At 43.3% G+C, this 18,260-nt stretch overlaps 1 protein-coding gene across 4 annotated transcripts; it reads left to right on the top strand.

The window, feature by feature from the left end:
• The first annotated feature begins 6,407 nt into the window (after positions 1-6,407).
• Slitrk5 (SLIT and NTRK like family member 5) lies at positions 6,408-17,668 on the top strand. 4 transcript variants are annotated; one of them, XM_070002751.1, is made up of 2 exons: positions 6,408-6,496; positions 9,953-17,668. In XM_070002751.1, the coding sequence occupies exons 1-2, from the start codon at positions 6,430-6,432 to the stop codon at positions 12,883-12,885; spliced, it is 3,000 nt and encodes a 999-aa protein (XP_069858852.1). In that variant the 5' UTR covers positions 6,408-6,429; the 3' UTR covers positions 12,886-17,668. The 4 variants fall into 4 exon arrangements, with proteins under 4 accessions (XP_069858852.1, XP_069858849.1, XP_069858848.1 ...); XM_070002748.1 differs by lacking the exon at positions 6,408-6,496 and adding an exon at positions 6,528-6,708; XM_070002747.1 differs by lacking the exon at positions 6,408-6,496 and adding an exon at positions 7,140-7,330.
• The last annotated feature ends 592 nt before the right edge of the window (positions 17,669-18,260 follow it).

Genomic DNA, 18,260 nt, shown 5'->3' with positions numbered 1-18,260 from the left:
AAGGTCTAATTTTTGTATTAAAATAATTATAATGTAATACAAAGTTCAAGTAAAGTTATTTTTCCCAATTGACAGACACCTTTTGCATAAAACATATTCTTTACTTATCTATTTATTTATTTTGTCGGTCGTGGGGCCTGAACTCTGGGCCTGGGAGCTGTCCCTCAGCTCTTCAGCTCAAGGCTAGCGCTCTACCACTTGAGCCACAGTGCCACTTCTATGAATAAAACATATTCTGTATCATTCTTAAAACAGCATTCCCATTAGGTCTTCCTTTTTCAGTTCTATCAATATCCCACTGTGTGATATACAGAAAGTACAGCTAGCTTAGCATACATAAAATGATAGCTTTTTTCTAAGAAAATTTTACTGATAGGTTAATGTATTCTTCCCTCTTTAGGGCACATATAATGGGGGTTGAATGGAGAATTTTGAAATCCCTGTAAAAGGACTTAAAAAATACCTCTAAATGAAGGGTAGAAGCCTTGAATGTGAACTTGCTTGTCAAGTGTAAATCATAATTGGCCTTATTTATTAGGTTGCCATAATAATCATCATTACTTATGAATGCAGTAGTTCATAATAATTGAATTTCCAAGGTATGCCAGTAATTGTGCAAGTAACACAGCTTCAATATTTCTAGGATTTATATTCTAGACCTTTAGGGTTTGATGAGATAACCATTTATCCACATATTACTATTTAAATTTACACAGATAACTATAATTATTGTTGAATTCATACACTTTTGTGATACTACCAGTATTTTAAATGCTCAATAGAATACTGTAAGATATAGATAAGATTGATCGTCACAATCCATTCTCTTGGCCAGCTTCCTTTTAGAGGTCTGGCATACCTATTACACAAAAAATACCATTCAAAGCTAAAAATTATGTAACAGTATTCCAACATGCCATATAATGCTAACTTTGAGTCAAAAATATAGATGATTCATCACAAATGCCAAATATCTTTGTAATTATCTAAATTTCCTAATATGAATAATTTTTCTCACCTGAAATAGGATCTAGCATGTAGTGGATATTAAACAAATACTGTTGAATGAAGAAATTCATAACTAGCACTTCCTCAATACATAAGGAATCTTCTAGAGCTCTTTTTATCTTGCCATTGATAGTATATCAAATAATAAAATTCCTATTTCAGTAAGAAATTATAATCTAATCTGGAATAAAAAGAACACATTAGAAAATACCATCCTAGATGAAGTGATAGACAATGTGATAGACAATATTTTGATGGTCAAGTCTACAATGTTGGTGAAGGAAAGTTGAGAGCATTCTGTCAGAGAGGTGGTTCTTTAGAATAATGAACAATATAAAGCAAACAGGTCAGAGAGCAAATATAAAGCAAGGTTTGGAGTAGGTAGGAAGACTGATTACTTTGAAGAGAAAGAGTATGTTGAATAAATGAAGTAGATTGAACAAGTATATTTAGGCATTGTTATATAGAAAATCATTCTGAAATTGTTGGACACAACCATGTTCTACGATTAACTGTGTTTCTTTGAAAGAAACAGAAAATACAGGAATAGCATAATGCCTGTTTGTACTTGTTTTCTGAGAATGACTGCAAATATGTGTGAACTAAGAAGCAGTGGATCCCAAGAGATTCTAATAGAGACAACCATAGAAAAACTAATCTAGATATATAAGTAACCTACATCTCTTCCAGTGGGACACAAATATTTTAAGGACACTGCAGGCCAAATGGCAGTAGTAGTTCTAACAAGGTCTGATGATAGTTTATATATTTAATACATCTCACAACTACATACTTATTCATCTTCATGTGTATAGAGTAAATGGTACTGCAGATAATTTTAAGTGTGATAATTTGTTTCACCTCTGAACAATTTTGATCTTCCTCTTCACATGCAAGAATACAAAATACAATTACTGTCCCCAGTACACACCGTGGTCTGTTGACTAGCTTCTGTTAGTTCTTCTAAGAATTAGTGATGCTGCCAGCTAGAATTAAGTGTCACTTGATTAAAAGTTCTTAAGAAAAACTACCTTAAATAATTTACATTCATATTTGAAAGAATATTCAGTGTCTCTATTAATATTAATTTATCATGTAAACAATGAAATCATTTTGCGAGAAATTGAACAGAGATTATTGTAGAGAAGGCAGACTCAGCTCTTCATTAGAAGAAAGGTATGGACCTTATTTTCCAGTATCCTTATTCTCCAAGTTCATACTTTTATTTTCAACTTTATTGGAATAATTGCAATTTGTACATAAAATGGAAATTTAAAACTACTAAATAATATAGTATGCTCATAGTAAAATGTTAGTCTCCATTTTCTTCAGGTATCCCTATCTTCTAAGAAGTAATCACCAATTCTGGATTTGTAGATGTGTATCTTTCAAGACAGAATCCCAATCTCCATCTGTCTCTCTCACTGATTTTCTGTCTTTCTCTCTCTCCTCCCCTTTTCTTCTCAGCTTCCCCCTTTCAGTCCCTTTTAACTTTCCTTCTCTCCCACTTCCTCCTCTTCTTTCCCTCTCCTTTGTTCCATCTCCTGCTTCCCCTCTCTTTGCTCCTCCAGTCTGCCTCTCCCTCTCTCCTCTCTCATTGTCTGTCTGTCTATCTATCTGTCTACCTAGTTATCTCCACCTCTCTCCATGTATGTTATTAATAATGCAGGACTATATTCCTGTACACACTGGTATTCAAACAGAAGACCATTCCAATATATAGATAATATATACTTTTCATCTAGAAATTTTACTGTTCCTCACCATTTTAAATGTAAGCCTCTCCATATTTATTATCTTCTCATACATTACTTTGAATATTTTAAAATTATATTTAAAAAGTTTTAATATACTTTGTATATTTTAATGTTCTTTGTATATTTAAATATATTTGGTAGAATTGTAGGCTACTTTTTGAAAAAGATAATTGTTGAAAGATACTATACTGTAAGTTTGGCCAGTATTACCAGGTTGTCTTCCCAGGAGGATGCACTAGTAAGTAACTACCAAATATTTTCAGAGTGTATTTATAACGAATGTATGAAGCAAGGAAGAAAAGCATTTTAAATACATTCTAAAGTTATGCCTGTGCAAATATTTTTCTAAGATGAAATAAGTCCGCAGGTATGTGAATAATCTGTTATACTAGTCAGTTTGCTCATCAGTTTGAATTCCAGAACTATTGCTATATGTTATGAATAGTTGTTGTAACTCCAAATGTGTGAGTATAGCCAAAGACATCTATGATTAACTACATGCATATAATTTTATAATATATGTAATTTATAATAATATTTATGAATGAATTATAACATGCCTAAATACATTCACAAACATTTACACAATAGTTTTGTCTTTTTGAATCCGACTCAATCAAATAATAGTTATGTATCAATAACCTTAATTTTGGATCAGTAACTTTACTGTCTAGCTTCCAATTGCTTTTATTCAATCATCACTGCTTAAATATTTTGTGAAAACATGCCTAATGAGTGTATGGAAGTATGTTGTTTAATATAGAGCAAAACACAGTTATGTTTATGTAAGTAAAAGCCTGGGCTCAAATTTGTCACTAATGCACGATTCATTTATATGATTTATAAGACATGATACACATATATAGCAAGTAGAAGTCTACTGATTAAAGACTGAGGATTTTCTCACTGATGGCTAGCCTCTTCAAGCCATGCATTTCTTAAAATTCTTATTTTTCCAGCAAAGTAGAGACACCTAGTGGTAGGAAAAATGACAAGTGACTGACAGTCTTGAACATAAGAGTTAATGGTAGAAAGTTTACATTTGTTTATTTGAAACACATGAGAAACAGAATGTTAGTATAAAAGTTTCTTACAAAACTGTAAAATAAATTTGTTCTGAACATTTAAATCACTTCTTATTAGAAAAATCATTTCAACTATGGTAACAAATGCTTAAACATAATGAAAAAGATAAAACTGAATTTTTGTGATTAATGGAACTATTACAATTTAGACAAATCAGTAATGTAAAATAACTATATATAAGCTGTTTCAGGGAATTTAATGATTAAAATAGTTTATAATGTTTGAGAATTCCTGTGGAATTGATAAACAATAAAAATATTTCTGATAAGACTCAATATTTTTCATGCCACAGTATGGCAATGACAAATGTGTGCATTTTAAAACTGTATCTTTATAATCCTTAATGTGTACATTTGAAATTAAATATTTTGGTTTTATTTTGAATATAAAATAATATTTTATCTCATGCTTATTTTTTTCTAAAATTTTTACTCCATCATGTTTGATAATAACTAATTAAAGTCCATAGTAAGAATTGTTTTGTGGGTAAAGTTTGTTAAGTCTCTTATATGATGTACAGGCACTATGATTCCTACATAAAATGTTTCTAAATTTAACACCGAGTTCTGTTGTAAGATTTTATCTTTATCCTGCAATATTATAGATTATTTTTCTCTCTTCTTCACAGAATAAACATTTTTTTCTAAATAAAAGTATTCGTGCCTTAACAAAGATTATTTAACTTCTAATATTAAATATTGGATTCACAGGATAGCAAAAGAGTGTCATAATAATTTCGAGACTGAAATATTCACTATAATTCAACATACAATAACAACCTTTCATATAATACTATTTGTAGACAATATTATGGAAGGATAATCATGTTATATCGATGATATTTGGCATATCATATATATGATATATGCCACATATATAATCTATTCATATTACATACAATATTACATAGGACCAAACAGTATCATTTATATTTAAAACATAATTAAAAACGTGTGGCCAAACAAAATGGATAGAACACAATTACGTGGTAAAAATCATGTAGTTATTAAAGGAACCGGCACGTGTGTACTCAGGTGGCACTGGACAACTTTACTTGGATCCCTGGGTTTGACTGCAGGCCTCATATTTAACAAAGAAGGAGATCACATTTTTAGGAAAGAAAAGTCCTGCTTCTGGGGATGGACTGGTCTAGTTTCACCAAAAGAGCCAGGAATACTTACAGTAGAGGTGGCGCTGGTGGCAGATAACTTCAAAAGAAAAGGAGGCAGAGGAGAAAAAGGAGGAGGAGGAGGAAGAGGAGGAGGAGGAGGAAGAGGAGGAGGAGGAGAAGAAGAAGAAGAAGAAGAAGAAGAAGAAGAAGAAGAAGAAGAAGAAGAAGAAGAAGAAGAAGAAGAAGAAGAAGAAGAAGAAGAAGAAGAAGAAGAAGAAGAAGAAGAAGAAGAAGTGGTGGAAGAAGAAAGGGGGAGGGGGAGACTCATTTGCTATGGATACTGCACCTGTCTGAGGCGACTCCACACACACACACACACACATTCTTCTTTGAAGTCCTTCACTGTCCCTTGAACTACCCTGAAATAGCTCAAACTGTAGTTCTGTTTTACAAAGTAACAAAAAGAGAGGCTGGCAAGCACCCCGATCACAGGTAGGGTGGGTCACCCCTGCCCCTTCTCCACTAAGTTCCCTGTAAATGGCAGAGGGTGGGCGCCGGGCGGCAGCCCTGGGCAGCTGACCGCCGCCAGGCAGGCCCGGCACCGTCCTGGTCATCTCCACTCCTCCCAGCCAGAGACTTGTACCGCTCAACTCCCACGCTTCTGTTAACCGCACAGGGTCCCCGACTTCTGTCTCCCACATTTTGACAACCAAAGTAGGGAGGGGGGGAACATTGGAGCTGAGCCGCGGGCCGGAACCCCCGGGACGCCTGCGCTCTCGGCTGCCACCTATCGGCCGCCGGGGCGCTCGTTTCGCCCCGGGCCCATCATGTCTGCTGCAGCTTGGCTGGCACCGGCGGCGCGACCATCGTAAACAAGTGCCCCACCGGACGGGGCCCGGCACCGGTTACAGAGCCCGCGTCTCAAGAGCCCCCCCCCCCCCTCCCCGGGCGATGCTTACCGAGTGGCCCTCTCTTGGATCCCCGCGAGAGAAGACGCGACTTTCTTTGAGTTTCTCCGAGCCGCCGGGCGCGCAGGACCCGCCGCCACAGGCTTAGAAGAAGGACGAAGCTGTTCCCGGAGTGGGGAGGGGGCGGCGGCGGGAACGGGGGGGGGGGGAGAAGAGTTCCGAATCCTGACGACCGCACGCGCCGCGTGTGGGGAAGGGATGGAGAAAACCAGCCCGCACGCAGCCGGAGCCGCGCCATAGCGCCCAGGATGCGGGAACCGTCCACGTACTAATTAGGGGGTCGCCGAGGCGGTGGCGGCGACGGCGGGCCGGGCGCGGGGGCCGCGCTGGAGGCGGCGGCGGCGGCGGCGGCGGCGGCGGCGGGATCCCGGTGCGGTGGTCGCCGCGCGCGCGCGGGGGGGGCGCAGAGCCGAGGAGCGCGGAGAAGCCGCAGCCGCGGGGCCGCCGCCGCGGGAGCCGGCGAGGGGCCAGCGCCGCCGTCTCTCGCCCCCTCACTACCATGTACAGCGTGCGCTGCAAGAAGAAGACGGCCGAGGCGCGCACACCCCGGCGCCCGGCTCCCTCTGGCTCGTCCCCGGGCGTGCGCCACTGACCAGGGGGTGGGGGAAATGTTGGTGAAGAAGGAGAGGAGCGAAGACTGAGGGGGGGAGGGGAGGGCCGGCCCGCGCCAAGCCAGGCCCCGGGGTGCGAGGAGCCAGAGGCGGCTGGAGGGGGCGGCGGCTACAGCTGGGTCGGAGAAAGTTGCCCCCCCCAAAACCCCCCGGTGCAAATGGGAAGTGTAAGTACCCACCCCGGAGGGGGAGGGAGGAGGAGGAGGAGGAAGAGGTGCGGAGTAGGGTGCCGGGGACCCCGCGATCGCGCACCCCAGCGCGGGTGGGTGTGATTGTGCAAGCGAGCGTGAGTGTGAGCCGGGTGCCAGCGCTCGCGCAGGCTGACCGGTCACGTTGGCAGAGCCGGCGGGGGGCCCCCGGGCTGGCTTCCTTCTCCCACGCCCCCCCCGCGGCCCCTTCCTCCCGCTCGGCGCCCCCCCTCCCTCCTTCCCGCCCCGCCCGTCTCCGGCTCCCAGCCCCTACCGCGAGGCGCCTCTCCTCCCCCTCCTCCCCTCCCACCGTTCGCGATCGCCCCCCCTCGTTTCCTCCCCCCCCCCCGTCCCCCCCCTTCAACCCCGCTGCCCGCTCCGACTACCGCGGAGAGCGCCGGGGAGAGCCGTTTGGGGAGCCCCGGAACCCGCGGTCGCCACCGCGGCGGCGGCGGCCCGGGGCTGGCGGCGTCCAGGCGCCGCTTTCCTCCAGCGGTTCACCCCGTGCTGCCCGCGGCTTTCTCTCCGCCTGGGCTTCCTAAGCCCAGGGCACGGTCCTAAGGATGGCTCTGAGGAGTGGGCCCCAGAGATGTGAGACGGGGTAAGTGTCGTTTACTTTGTAAAAGAGGCTCGCTCTGTGCTGCGTGTGTGTGTGTGTGTGTGTGTGTGTGTGTGTGTGTAGCAGAGTGGCTTTCTTTTCCTCCCCCCCCCCTTCTTCTTCCCTTTTACCCTTCCTTCGCTTTGGGGAGGAGTGGGGGAGGGGATCCTCGCGTCCTGGAACTCCGGGTGCTTCTGCTTGGGCGGTCGTTCGGGCAGCTGTGCCCTGAGCTGCGGGTCTGGGCCTGGGTACTAGGCTCCAGCCCGAGCCGCTCCACACTGCTTTCCATGCAGCCATAGACTCGGCTGTGGTCTCGGCTCTCGCCGGTTGTGTGTATGTGTGTATGTTTCGGGGTGAGGGGGGGTGTAAGAACAAATACAGTCCCTCGCCCCCGCCCTCCAGTTTGGTGTTTTTTTTTTCTTCTTCCTTGATAATCTGACAATGTGATATGCACCCGCGAATTTCCACCGCCGGTGCGTTTCCCAGTCGGCATGGCAGCCTTCCCCGGCTCATTCAACTTTATTTCCTCCAATTTTCCGTCTCCGTGATGGCCGGGGAGCGGAGCGAGCCGCAGCTATCCCACCCTGGCTCACCAGAACTGAATTAAAGTTGTAAACGCTCGAGTTGCATACTGGCTGGACACAATTTGCCATGGGCTGCTCTCAGATGAGGAAGGAGGTGAATGGGGGGCGGGGAAGAGCAGCGAGGGCTGGGGGAGGGGACCCAGCCCAGTTGAATGGATGTGCAGATTTGATCCAGCGGAGAACCCAAATTTCAAGGTAAACGTTTTGCTTTCCTCAGAGGGTGTTCTAGGCCAGGAGACATTTTGCCATGGTGACGGGAGGTTGGGTATGGCTTTCCACCCGGTGGTACCCATTTCGTGTCTCGGTCACATCTGAGTGGCCGAACGTGAAAGATTCGCCTGCACACTTGCACACGTGCGTGTGAACGCCGGCACTTTTAATAACGCGGGCCAGAGTCGACTTGGGGGATCAAAAGCAAGGAGTCCAGGCTGTGAACCTGTGCCTCCCTCTCAAAGGACTTGTCTTTAGGGCTGTATAGGTGGGGGTTGCGATTTTATACCAGACTTTGGTGGTAAGGCAGAAGGCAATGTTAAGGAGAACAGCCATCGGTTCCCACAGCCCAGCACATTTCTTCCCATCAAAACCAGCAGCCCATCTTCTCCGCGCGCCGACCCCGCTAACCAATGCAACACGCACTCACACACGCACACACACACGCACACACACACTCAATTATGTCCTGCCTTTAAGGGTGCTACTGTCTACCGAGAGTCTCAAGTCAAAAGAAGCCTTCTGAGAGAGAGGGGGGAGGGGGGAGGAGAGGAAGGAGGGGATCAGATTGATTCCTTGGAGAGATGAAATTCGGACGTTACAGCCCTGACCTGTGTCATTCGCTCTCTTCCCTTTCATCCCTCTATGTTGCTTTGTAAACTGCCCAGAATCCCTGGCACTTAGGGAGTGAAATGGGAGGGGTGGGGGGGGGCATGGACAATTAAATGTAACAAGCAACTCCAAAGATGGAGATGTTGGCGAGGTGGTAGTTCCTTTCAAATGCAGCTTAATTCGGTAGGGTTAGTTTTTGCATACCGTGGCAATTTAGACGCGGAGCCCGAGGTAAGGGAGGTTTTGGCGCTGGTCCTTGGTTTACTTTTAGCTGATTGTGGGTAAGCGGTAGCAATGTCCTCTTTATAAACTCAAGGTATTCAGAGGTAATCCGAGATTGCGGATGCCTTCGCTGAGTTCTTTGTAATCCATCGTGCAGAACTATTTCAGTTGCTTAAAGATGCGGTTTGGTGGCGTGGCTGGCATGATCAATGAAGAGAAGTGGTCGCAGGGCGCTCTCGGGAAGAGCTGCTAAGTGGCACCGTGCATGCAATTAGGAGGCTGGTGTTGCTTAATAGCGTCGTAGCGAAAGTCCACCATCAAAGCAAGCACGCTCTCCTCTTCCTCCCCATCCCGAGCTCCGGGAGACAATTGGTGATTTAAGAGCTTCTCCCCGGCCCCTTTGATGCATTATCTTGGATCCCTTTTGCTTCTGAAAAGTATTCTTTAGGTTCCCACCCTACCATTTCTTGCGATGGTTTAAAATAGCCCAAGTAGTGTAGCTCCTTGCTTTTCTGTTTAAAAATAAATAAATTTAAGAAATGACAGATCTTCCTGGTGAACTGTTAACTGAGGAGGAGGGGGAGGGTATAGGTGAGGTGGGGAGCACTGTAAAATGATGCTTCTTTTCTCTTAAATTAGAGCCATGAAAATGAACTGACAGCCATTTTATGTATATTTATGGATTGGTTTTGGAAAGGGGGGGGAGGAGTGGAGAACACTAAAATGGGACTTCAATCTGCCCTCGCCTCGTAAAGAGTGGCACATCGGTGCTATGCTCATTAGGAAATGAAGTGAGCCTTTAAATCACAATGAATATCAAAATTTAATCAAGTCTGGAGACTGTTATGTTCCACTGGGTTAGGGAGGGGGGTGTCATTCATATCTCCTCCTGGATTTTAGAGCAGTAGTATAAGGGAAGAGAGAGGCTTTCTCTGATCCATCCCTTACATTTTTTGTCATATCCTATTGTTTCCTTGTCTTCCTCTCTCCCTTGCAGGAGGTAAAATGCACACTTGCTGCCCCCCAGTAACTTTGGAACAGGAACTTCACAGAAAAATGCATAGCTGGATGCTGCAGACTCTAGCATTTGCTGTAACATCTCTCGTCCTTTCGTGTGCAGAAACCATCGATTATTATGGGGAAATCTGTGACAATGCATGTCCTTGTGAGGAAAAGGACGGCATTTTAACCGTGAGCTGTGAGAACCGAGGGATCATCAGCCTCTCTGAAATCAGCCCTCCCCGTTTCCCAATCTATCATCTCCTCTTGTCTGGAAACCTTTTGAACCGACTCTATCCCAATGAGTTTGTCAATTATACAGGGGCTTCGATTTTGCACCTGGGTAGCAATGTAATCCAAGACATTGAGACGGGGGCTTTCCATGGGCTGCGGGGTTTAAGGAGGTTGCATCTGAACAATAATAAACTGGAACTTCTGCGCGATGATACCTTCCTTGGCTTGGAGAATCTGGAATACCTACAGGTCGATTACAATTACATCAGTGTCATTGAACCCAATGCTTTTGGGAAACTGCATTTGTTGCAGGTGCTTATCCTCAATGACAATCTCTTGTCAGGTTTACCCAATAACCTCTTCCGTTTTGTGCCCTTAACGCACTTGGACCTGCGGGGAAACCGACTGAAACTTCTGCCCTACGTGGGCCTGTTGCAGCACATGGATAAAGTGGTGGAGTTACAGCTGGAGGAAAACCCCTGGAATTGCTCTTGCGAGCTGATCTCTCTCAAGGATTGGCTGGACAGCATCTCTTACTCCGCCCTGGTCGGGGATGTGGTTTGCGAGACTCCCTTCCGCTTACATGGCCGGGACTTGGACGAGGTATCCAAGCAGGAACTTTGCCCGAGGAAACTTATTTCAGACTATGAGATGAGGCCACAGACGCCTTTGAGCACCACGGGGTACTCGCACACCACCCCAGCCTCGGTGAATTCCGTGGCTACTTCTTCCTCTGCTGTTTACAAACCCCCCTTGAAACCTCCCAAGGGGACCCGCCAACCCAACAAGCCCAGAGTGCGCCCCACCTCTAGGCAGCCCTCTAAGGACTTGGGCTACAGCAACTATGGCCCCAGCATCGCCTACCAGACCAAATCCCCGGTGCCTTTGGAGTGTCCCACCGCGTGCACTTGCAACCTGCAGATCTCCGACCTGGGCCTGAATGTCAACTGCCAGGAGCGCAAGATCGAAAGCATTGCCGAGCTGCAGCCCAAACCCTACAACCCCAAGAAGATGTATCTGACGGAGAACTACATCGCCGTGGTGCGCAGGGCCGACTTCCTGGAGGCTATGGGGCTGGACCTCCTGCACCTGGGTAACAACCGGATCTCCACCATCCAGGATCGAGCCTTCGGGGATCTCAGCAACTTGAGACGCCTCTACCTGAATGGCAACCGGATCGAGCGGCTGAGCCCAGAGTTGTTCTATGGCCTGCAGAGCCTGCAGTATCTCTTCCTGCAGTACAACCTCATCCGTGAGATCCAGTCTGGAACGTTCGATCCGGTCCCCAACCTCCAGCTGCTATTCCTCAACAACAACCTGCTGCAGGCCATGCCGTCGGGGGTCTTCTCGGGCCTCACCCTTCTCCGGCTGAACCTGAGGAGCAACCACTTCACCTCTCTGCCCGTCAGCGGCGTCTTGGACCAGCTGAAGGCGCTCATCCAAATCGACCTGCACGACAACCCGTGGGAGTGTACGTGCGAGGTGGTGGGCATGAAGCTGTGGGTGGAGCAGCTCAAGGCGGGCGTCCTGGTGGACGAGGTGATCTGCAAGGCGCCCAAGAAGTTCGCCGACACCGACATGCGCGCCCTCAAGTCCGAGCTGCTGTGCCCGGACTACTCGGACGTGGTGGTGTCCACACCCACGCCCTCGTCCATCCAACTCCCCGCCAGGACCAGCGTGGGGACCCCCGCGGTGCGCCTGAACGGCACGGGCGCCCCCGCGGGCTTGGGGGCGGGCGGCGGCCGGGCGTCGTCGGTGCCCCTGTCGGTGTTGATCCTCAGCCTGCTGCTGGTGTTCATCATGTCGGTCTTCGTGGCCGCCGGCCTCTTCGTGCTGGTCATGAAGCGCAGGAAGAAGAGCCAGAGCGACCACACCAGCACCAACAACTCGGACGTGAGTTCCTTCAACATGCAGTACAGCGTGTACGGCCCGGGCGGCGGAGGCGTCGGCGGCGGGGGCGGCGGGGGTGGGGGCGGCGGCGGCGGCGCGGGGGGCCACCCGCACGCCCACGTGCACCACCGCGGGCCCGCGCTGCCCAAGGTGAAGACGCCCGCGGGCCACGTGTACGAGTACATCCCCCACCCCCTGGGCCACATGTGCAAAAACCCCATCTACCGGTCGCGGGAAGGCAACTCGGTGGAGGATTACAAAGACCTGCACGAGCTCAAGGTCACCTACAGCAGCAACCACCACCTGCAGCAGCCGCCGCCGCCGCCGCCGCCGCCGCTGCAACCCCAGCCGCCGCCGCCGCCGCCGCTGCAGCTGCAGCCCGGGGACGACGAGCGGCGGGAAAGCCACCACCTGCGGAGCCCCGCCTACAGCGTCAGCACCATCGAGCCCCGGGACGAGCTGCTGGCGCCCGTGCCGGACGCGGACCGCTTCTACAGGGGCATTTTAGAGCCCGACAAACACTGCTCCAGCACCCCTGCGGGCAACAGCCTCCCAGAGTACCCCAAATTCCCCTGCAGCCCTGCTGCTTACACTTTCTCCCCCAACTATGACCTGAGACGCCCCCATCAGTATTTGCACCCGGGGGCCGGGGACAGCAGGCTGCGAGAACCGGTGCTCTACAGCCCCCCGAGCGCTGTCTTTGTAGAACCCAATCGGAACGAGTATCTGGAGTTAAAAGCTAAACTAAACGTTGAGCCGGACTACCTCGAAGTGCTGGAAAAACAGACCACATTCAGTCAGTTCTAAAAGCAAAGACAAGCCCCGGGGAGCGTTTGCATTTGCAGCCAACCAACCCACAAGGGAGCAGACACACACACACACACACACACACACACACACACACACACACACACACGGTGAACACGTTGGCTTCATTGTGTTGTTTCAACGTTTAGGGTGAAGTGCCTTGGCACGGGGCTTCTCCGTTTCAGCGGAAGACAACCGAAAGGGTGTGCATATTCCTTTTCGTCTTTACACGCGGGAACACATTTGTGTCCACTGGGCACGTCGCTTTTTCTTCTGGTGTAGTGGGGGAGGAGAGAAGGGCTTTGTGGAGAGCAACCGTGTGCTCGGGAGGGCTTAGGAAAGGTCACGGGGAGGGTTTTTTTGGTGGTGGTGTTTTCTTTTCTTTTTCCTTTTTTCTCTTTTCTTTTTATGTTTTGGTCCTGTTGGAAGTGCTGTGGAATTGGGAGAGGTGGGCGTGGCTAGAGTCCACCTTCCCCCATCTTCCCGTCCTTCCTTACCCTCACCCCCACCATTCCTCCCCCCCCCAACCTTAAAGCCATGGGTGGGCCTAAAGGGCTTTGATGGAGATATCAGCACCCTCTCCCTCCACTTCAATAGAAAGTTTATTCTCCTTCTCAGCCAACCCCTTCCCTCTTACCTCCCTTCTTAATCCTTTTTCTTTTTTTCATTGTTTTTAAAGGATGTATTTGTATGCATTCTGGACATGTGAATTAAACAATACAGCCACAACAAAAATGTTGTGATCCAAAAAAAAAAAGAAAAACAAGGGAAAAATTTTTAAAAAGGATCGCTATAGATGTGGACAAATCATTAAAATTACAGAGCTATATGATCCATAATTGATTAGTCAAAATAACTTATTGATGAAATATACAAATATTTTATTGTAGCACCTATTTTTATATGCACATTTAGCATTTCCTCTTTCCTTGACTATTTAGCCTATGATTTTTCACAGAGTTGTCCGACTGTATTAGGAGCTGCGTTTCCAAACTTCTAGTGATACCAGGATGGTATTTTAAATCTTGAAAAATATGGAGCACTTCATGGCAAAAAAAAAAAAAAAAACAACCAGAAAATGCAACCCAGCCAATTGAATCTGCATTAAAAAATAATAATAAAAGAGGATGGTAGTCCAGTGTATACAAGAAGACGAAGTCAGGGCAATTAATTGGGCCATTTGATTTGAAAGTTGTATGGACATCTGGGGTTTTCTTAGAGAAGATTTGAAAGTATTTTTAGTAGTGAACCAAAATGATGTATTGATTTGACTACTATTGTAGCCAATTTTTGATTGTGTAACCAAACCCAGTTGCGTTCGTACAGATCCATGTGTACCGGCACCTCAGAAGACCAAATGACAAACTGTACAATGTCTTTATCCCTGTGGGCAGTAAGAATGATGATAATGACAAACAGGATCTCTGTAAGGCGGGCTACTGTTGTTACAGTCTCATATGTATCCCAGCACATGTAATTTTTTAAATAGTTTCTGAATAAACACTTGATAACTATGTCAAATTTGAGGGATTTAAGTACTGATTACTTGGTGTGCAAAAGACAGCTATGTGTGAATGGTGAAAACTCCATTCTAATAATCTAGGAAATAATAGTTAAATTTTACCTCTGATTACGAAAAAAAATCAAAATGTACGTATATTATATATATATATATAATATGCCTTTGATGATGCAGGAGAGTATATTTTTCTGACTGTGTCTATTAATATGTTTATTAATGATATTTTAATTGCACATGTTTATTTACTGAAGTACTCATCTAATCCATGGATCATGGTAAGTAATATATTACTTATACTCCTTGTTTCATTTCAGTATTTTATATTTTGACATACCTATACTATTTATGCAGCCTATAGTTTTCCATAATGCCCGGATTTTTTAAGTTGTGCGAAACTCTTAGGCAATTCTGATGGATAGTTTGTTAAAAGTTGGTCTGGGCCCTATGTGTTCATCGTGTTGCCAGCAAATAATATTTAAGAGGAGGCAATGTATGAATCCATCTCAGTCTGAATGTGCATGTGCTCTAGGGCAGCTGGTGGTTCTCCCCATAATCTCACCTAGTCTAGAGGGCTGTTCATGAAGTTCATATTCAAGGCACAATTGCCGTGGCATTCTGCCACAAAGAGGCAGCATTCACCCATGAGTAAATTGACAGTAACAACTTACATTCAGATTGAACAGGTGGTAAGTTTCCCTGTAGATTTTTTTTTTAAGTTATAATGCTACCTTGACCAAGTGCAGTGAGAACTCTTATGTTCTTTTCAACATTTTATCTTCCAATTTTCCCCAAAGGAGAAAAGATTTAAAATGCCATGATAATATGAAAAAAAAAGGAAAACAACTATATCTCTTGCTTTTCATCTACCTCTTCTATATTAGATTCAAAATAAGGAGAAAAGAAAGAAAGATACTAGCATTAACATCATATTTGGGGTTGGTTATTGGTTTAATTTAGTTTTTTCCATGATAGGAATAGCTTTTGTCTTTTAATAATGCCAACTTGAATTATTATTAAATGATATTATTAAATGATAAACTACTGGTGCCAAGTGAGAATTTCCATACAACTAAGTTTTATATCTTAATTGATGCATAAAACAAAAAGATAAGAATTGCATAAAATCAAGTTGTAATTCTGGTTAAAGAGGGATTGTTGATGTATTTTTTTAAACATATGCAAAATTTTGATCTTTTAAGATCAGCACTATTTTGCAAAGTCTTTCCCCATTGTTTGAGGCATACTCTTTCATTCTAAGGTGTTCAATACTGTTCAAACTGGTAAATAAAAATTATGTGATTTATTAACAGAAATTACTTTAAAAGTTTCAATTTAGAGGACAATTTAATCTCATTGTGGCTCTACTGTGCTTAAAAATATTTATCATGTTAAAATTATGAAACTGGATTATGAAAATGGATTACCTTTCTCTTTATGGTTTCCTGACAATACATGAACATATATGATAAAATTCAAAATGTGCACTTTAACATATTTTATTTGAGCTATTTTAGGTTGTTTGCTTAGTAAATAAATAGGCTGGATTTATCAGTGGTATATGATTGGATATAGGAACCCTGCACATTCTTTCCATAATATTTTGGAGAATAATAATATGTAATATTTCTAGCATCAATTAAAATATGGATGCAAACTAAGCTTACTTTTGTGCTTGTTCTGTTTAATATGTTTCATAATCCCATGTACATATATTTCCTGGTAAATATTATAAAATATTATTTTCATGTATGATTACATTGTGAAGTTTTCAAATTTTCACAAATAATGTATTCCATATAGATGTATATAATTTATATAACTGTATAAAATCACTTACACCAAATTATTTATTGTAGTTATGTGTTAAGCAACTTTAGGATAAAGATCATAGTTGAAACACAACTTACTATGTTTTGGCGAAATTCTGACCACATGTACACTAGGACATTATAGCAATTCTCCTTTCTATCCCAATCTGTCTGTCCTTGCTTTCAACTCTCTCCACCATAACAGAAAAATCAAACTAGTGGGTAAGGAAAACATGTAGAGAGAAAGTGGAAAAATGTTATCTGATTTAAGATCATCATTCCTTGAATTTAGACTTCAGGGATATTCATGTTCCTAGGACTTATATCCTATGACCAATTATTTGAAGTAAGACATAGACTTTTCTTTTACTTTGTTAGTTCTGAAATCCTTTTTTTTCCTCACATTTCTCTCCCTCCTCCCTTCTTATCCTTTCCAGTCATTATTTTTCAATAGGAGAAAGGAAAGCATAAGACACATTCAGTAATTGTTTGACATTGGCTATTTAATTTCATGAGTTCAATGGGTTGTTCCCAAAGTCACTCATCACCAAATTAATGAAAATAAAGCAAAGCACAAATAAGCTTCTAATTCAACTGGAAATACATTCATGGTGTCTTTCTCAGCGTAAAATTAAGATATCATAGTCATGGCAACATGTTTGGTTTGACTCCTTTTGAAGAATAGATTTTCTTTGTCTTTTCTTATTTAGTACTAGGATCGAACCCAGGGTATTGTGCTTGTGCTTTGCCACTGAGCTACATCCCAGAACAAGAATAGGTTTTGAAGTTAAAAAAAGGAATTAGAAACCAATGGAATAAAAATCCATTTAATTAAGTGACTTTTGAATTTGAACCTTATGAAAATGGTAATCACTCCATATTACCCATCTAACTATTCTACTTACGAATGTTTCTCAGAGTCGTGAATTTCTCTATTATTTTGTAAGACATAGATATATGACAGTCACTTTAAACATGTGGAATACTCATTAGTTATATGCCTAAAACAACTGAATATATTTTATCTTGATTGATACTGGATTTAATTACTATATATTTATTACTTTTATGAGTCTTTCTATAACAAATGCCCAGATGTGTGTATATATACATTTATATGTATGTTTTTCATAAGTGTATTAACCATTATATGTCATATACAAGTGATACTTTGTGAGTCATTGGTTATGCAGTTTTCATATAAGTTTCTTTCAGTTTTTAAAATTTAGGAATATATTTTATGCAGTAGGAATATTAGATTGGGGGCAAAAGTGTCTGATGCAGTATATTTGAGAAACTAATTTGTTGGTTTCCTTTTCTTCCTCAATTTTTAACATACTAGTTAGCTTAAGAGACCCAACCCAAATATTCATCATGATAGTTGTGCTGGTATTGTCAAATGGATAATTTTGGTACACATTTAAAAAAATAACAATATTTAACCCAAACTAAGTTAGAGTGATTTTGGTTATTTATTATGAACTCTTTTGAATATCAAAATATAAATGATTCAGAGAATTCATATATTGCAAATATGAAATAATTTTTCTTTATTTTCTATTCCTATTAAAATGCAATGTTTTGCACTTTGTCAGATAAACTGTATTAAATTCATAGATGAAGTAAAATGTATAGAAATATTTGAATGGAAATCATTTCATTTTAATTTCGGTATCTCAAACAGTAAAATGAAGGAATATTAAATATTTCTACTATAAAATAAGCATGTAACTGTTTAAAAAAGTATATATGTTTCTAAAATTGAAATATAAGCCAATGTGGGAGGGAAATGTTTTTATTTCTTTCTTTTAAATTTTAAAATGTGCATGACAAAGTTGTTACCTCTTTTTTTAAGACATGAGAATACATTCATATACTTGGAAGAAACAAATTTGAATATTATTCATTTTATAAAATAGTTCTAACAAATATCCCTGTAAATTTATGTTTAAATTTAGCCATAATACATAATAATCATATTAATACCTATATAAATATATAGGCAAGTAGCAAAGTTCTATTATTTTTACTATTATGGTATCTGC

Source organism: Dipodomys merriami, unplaced genomic scaffold, assembly GCF_024711535.1.
Source record: "Dipodomys merriami isolate MVZ:Mamm:240054 unplaced genomic scaffold, mDipMer1.0.p SCAF_6, whole genome shotgun sequence".
Classification (NCBI taxonomy): Eukaryota; Metazoa; Chordata; class Mammalia; order Rodentia; family Heteromyidae; genus Dipodomys; species Dipodomys merriami.
Note: the sequence above shows the minus strand (reverse complement) of the source record. Positions and strands in the feature narration are given on the sequence as shown.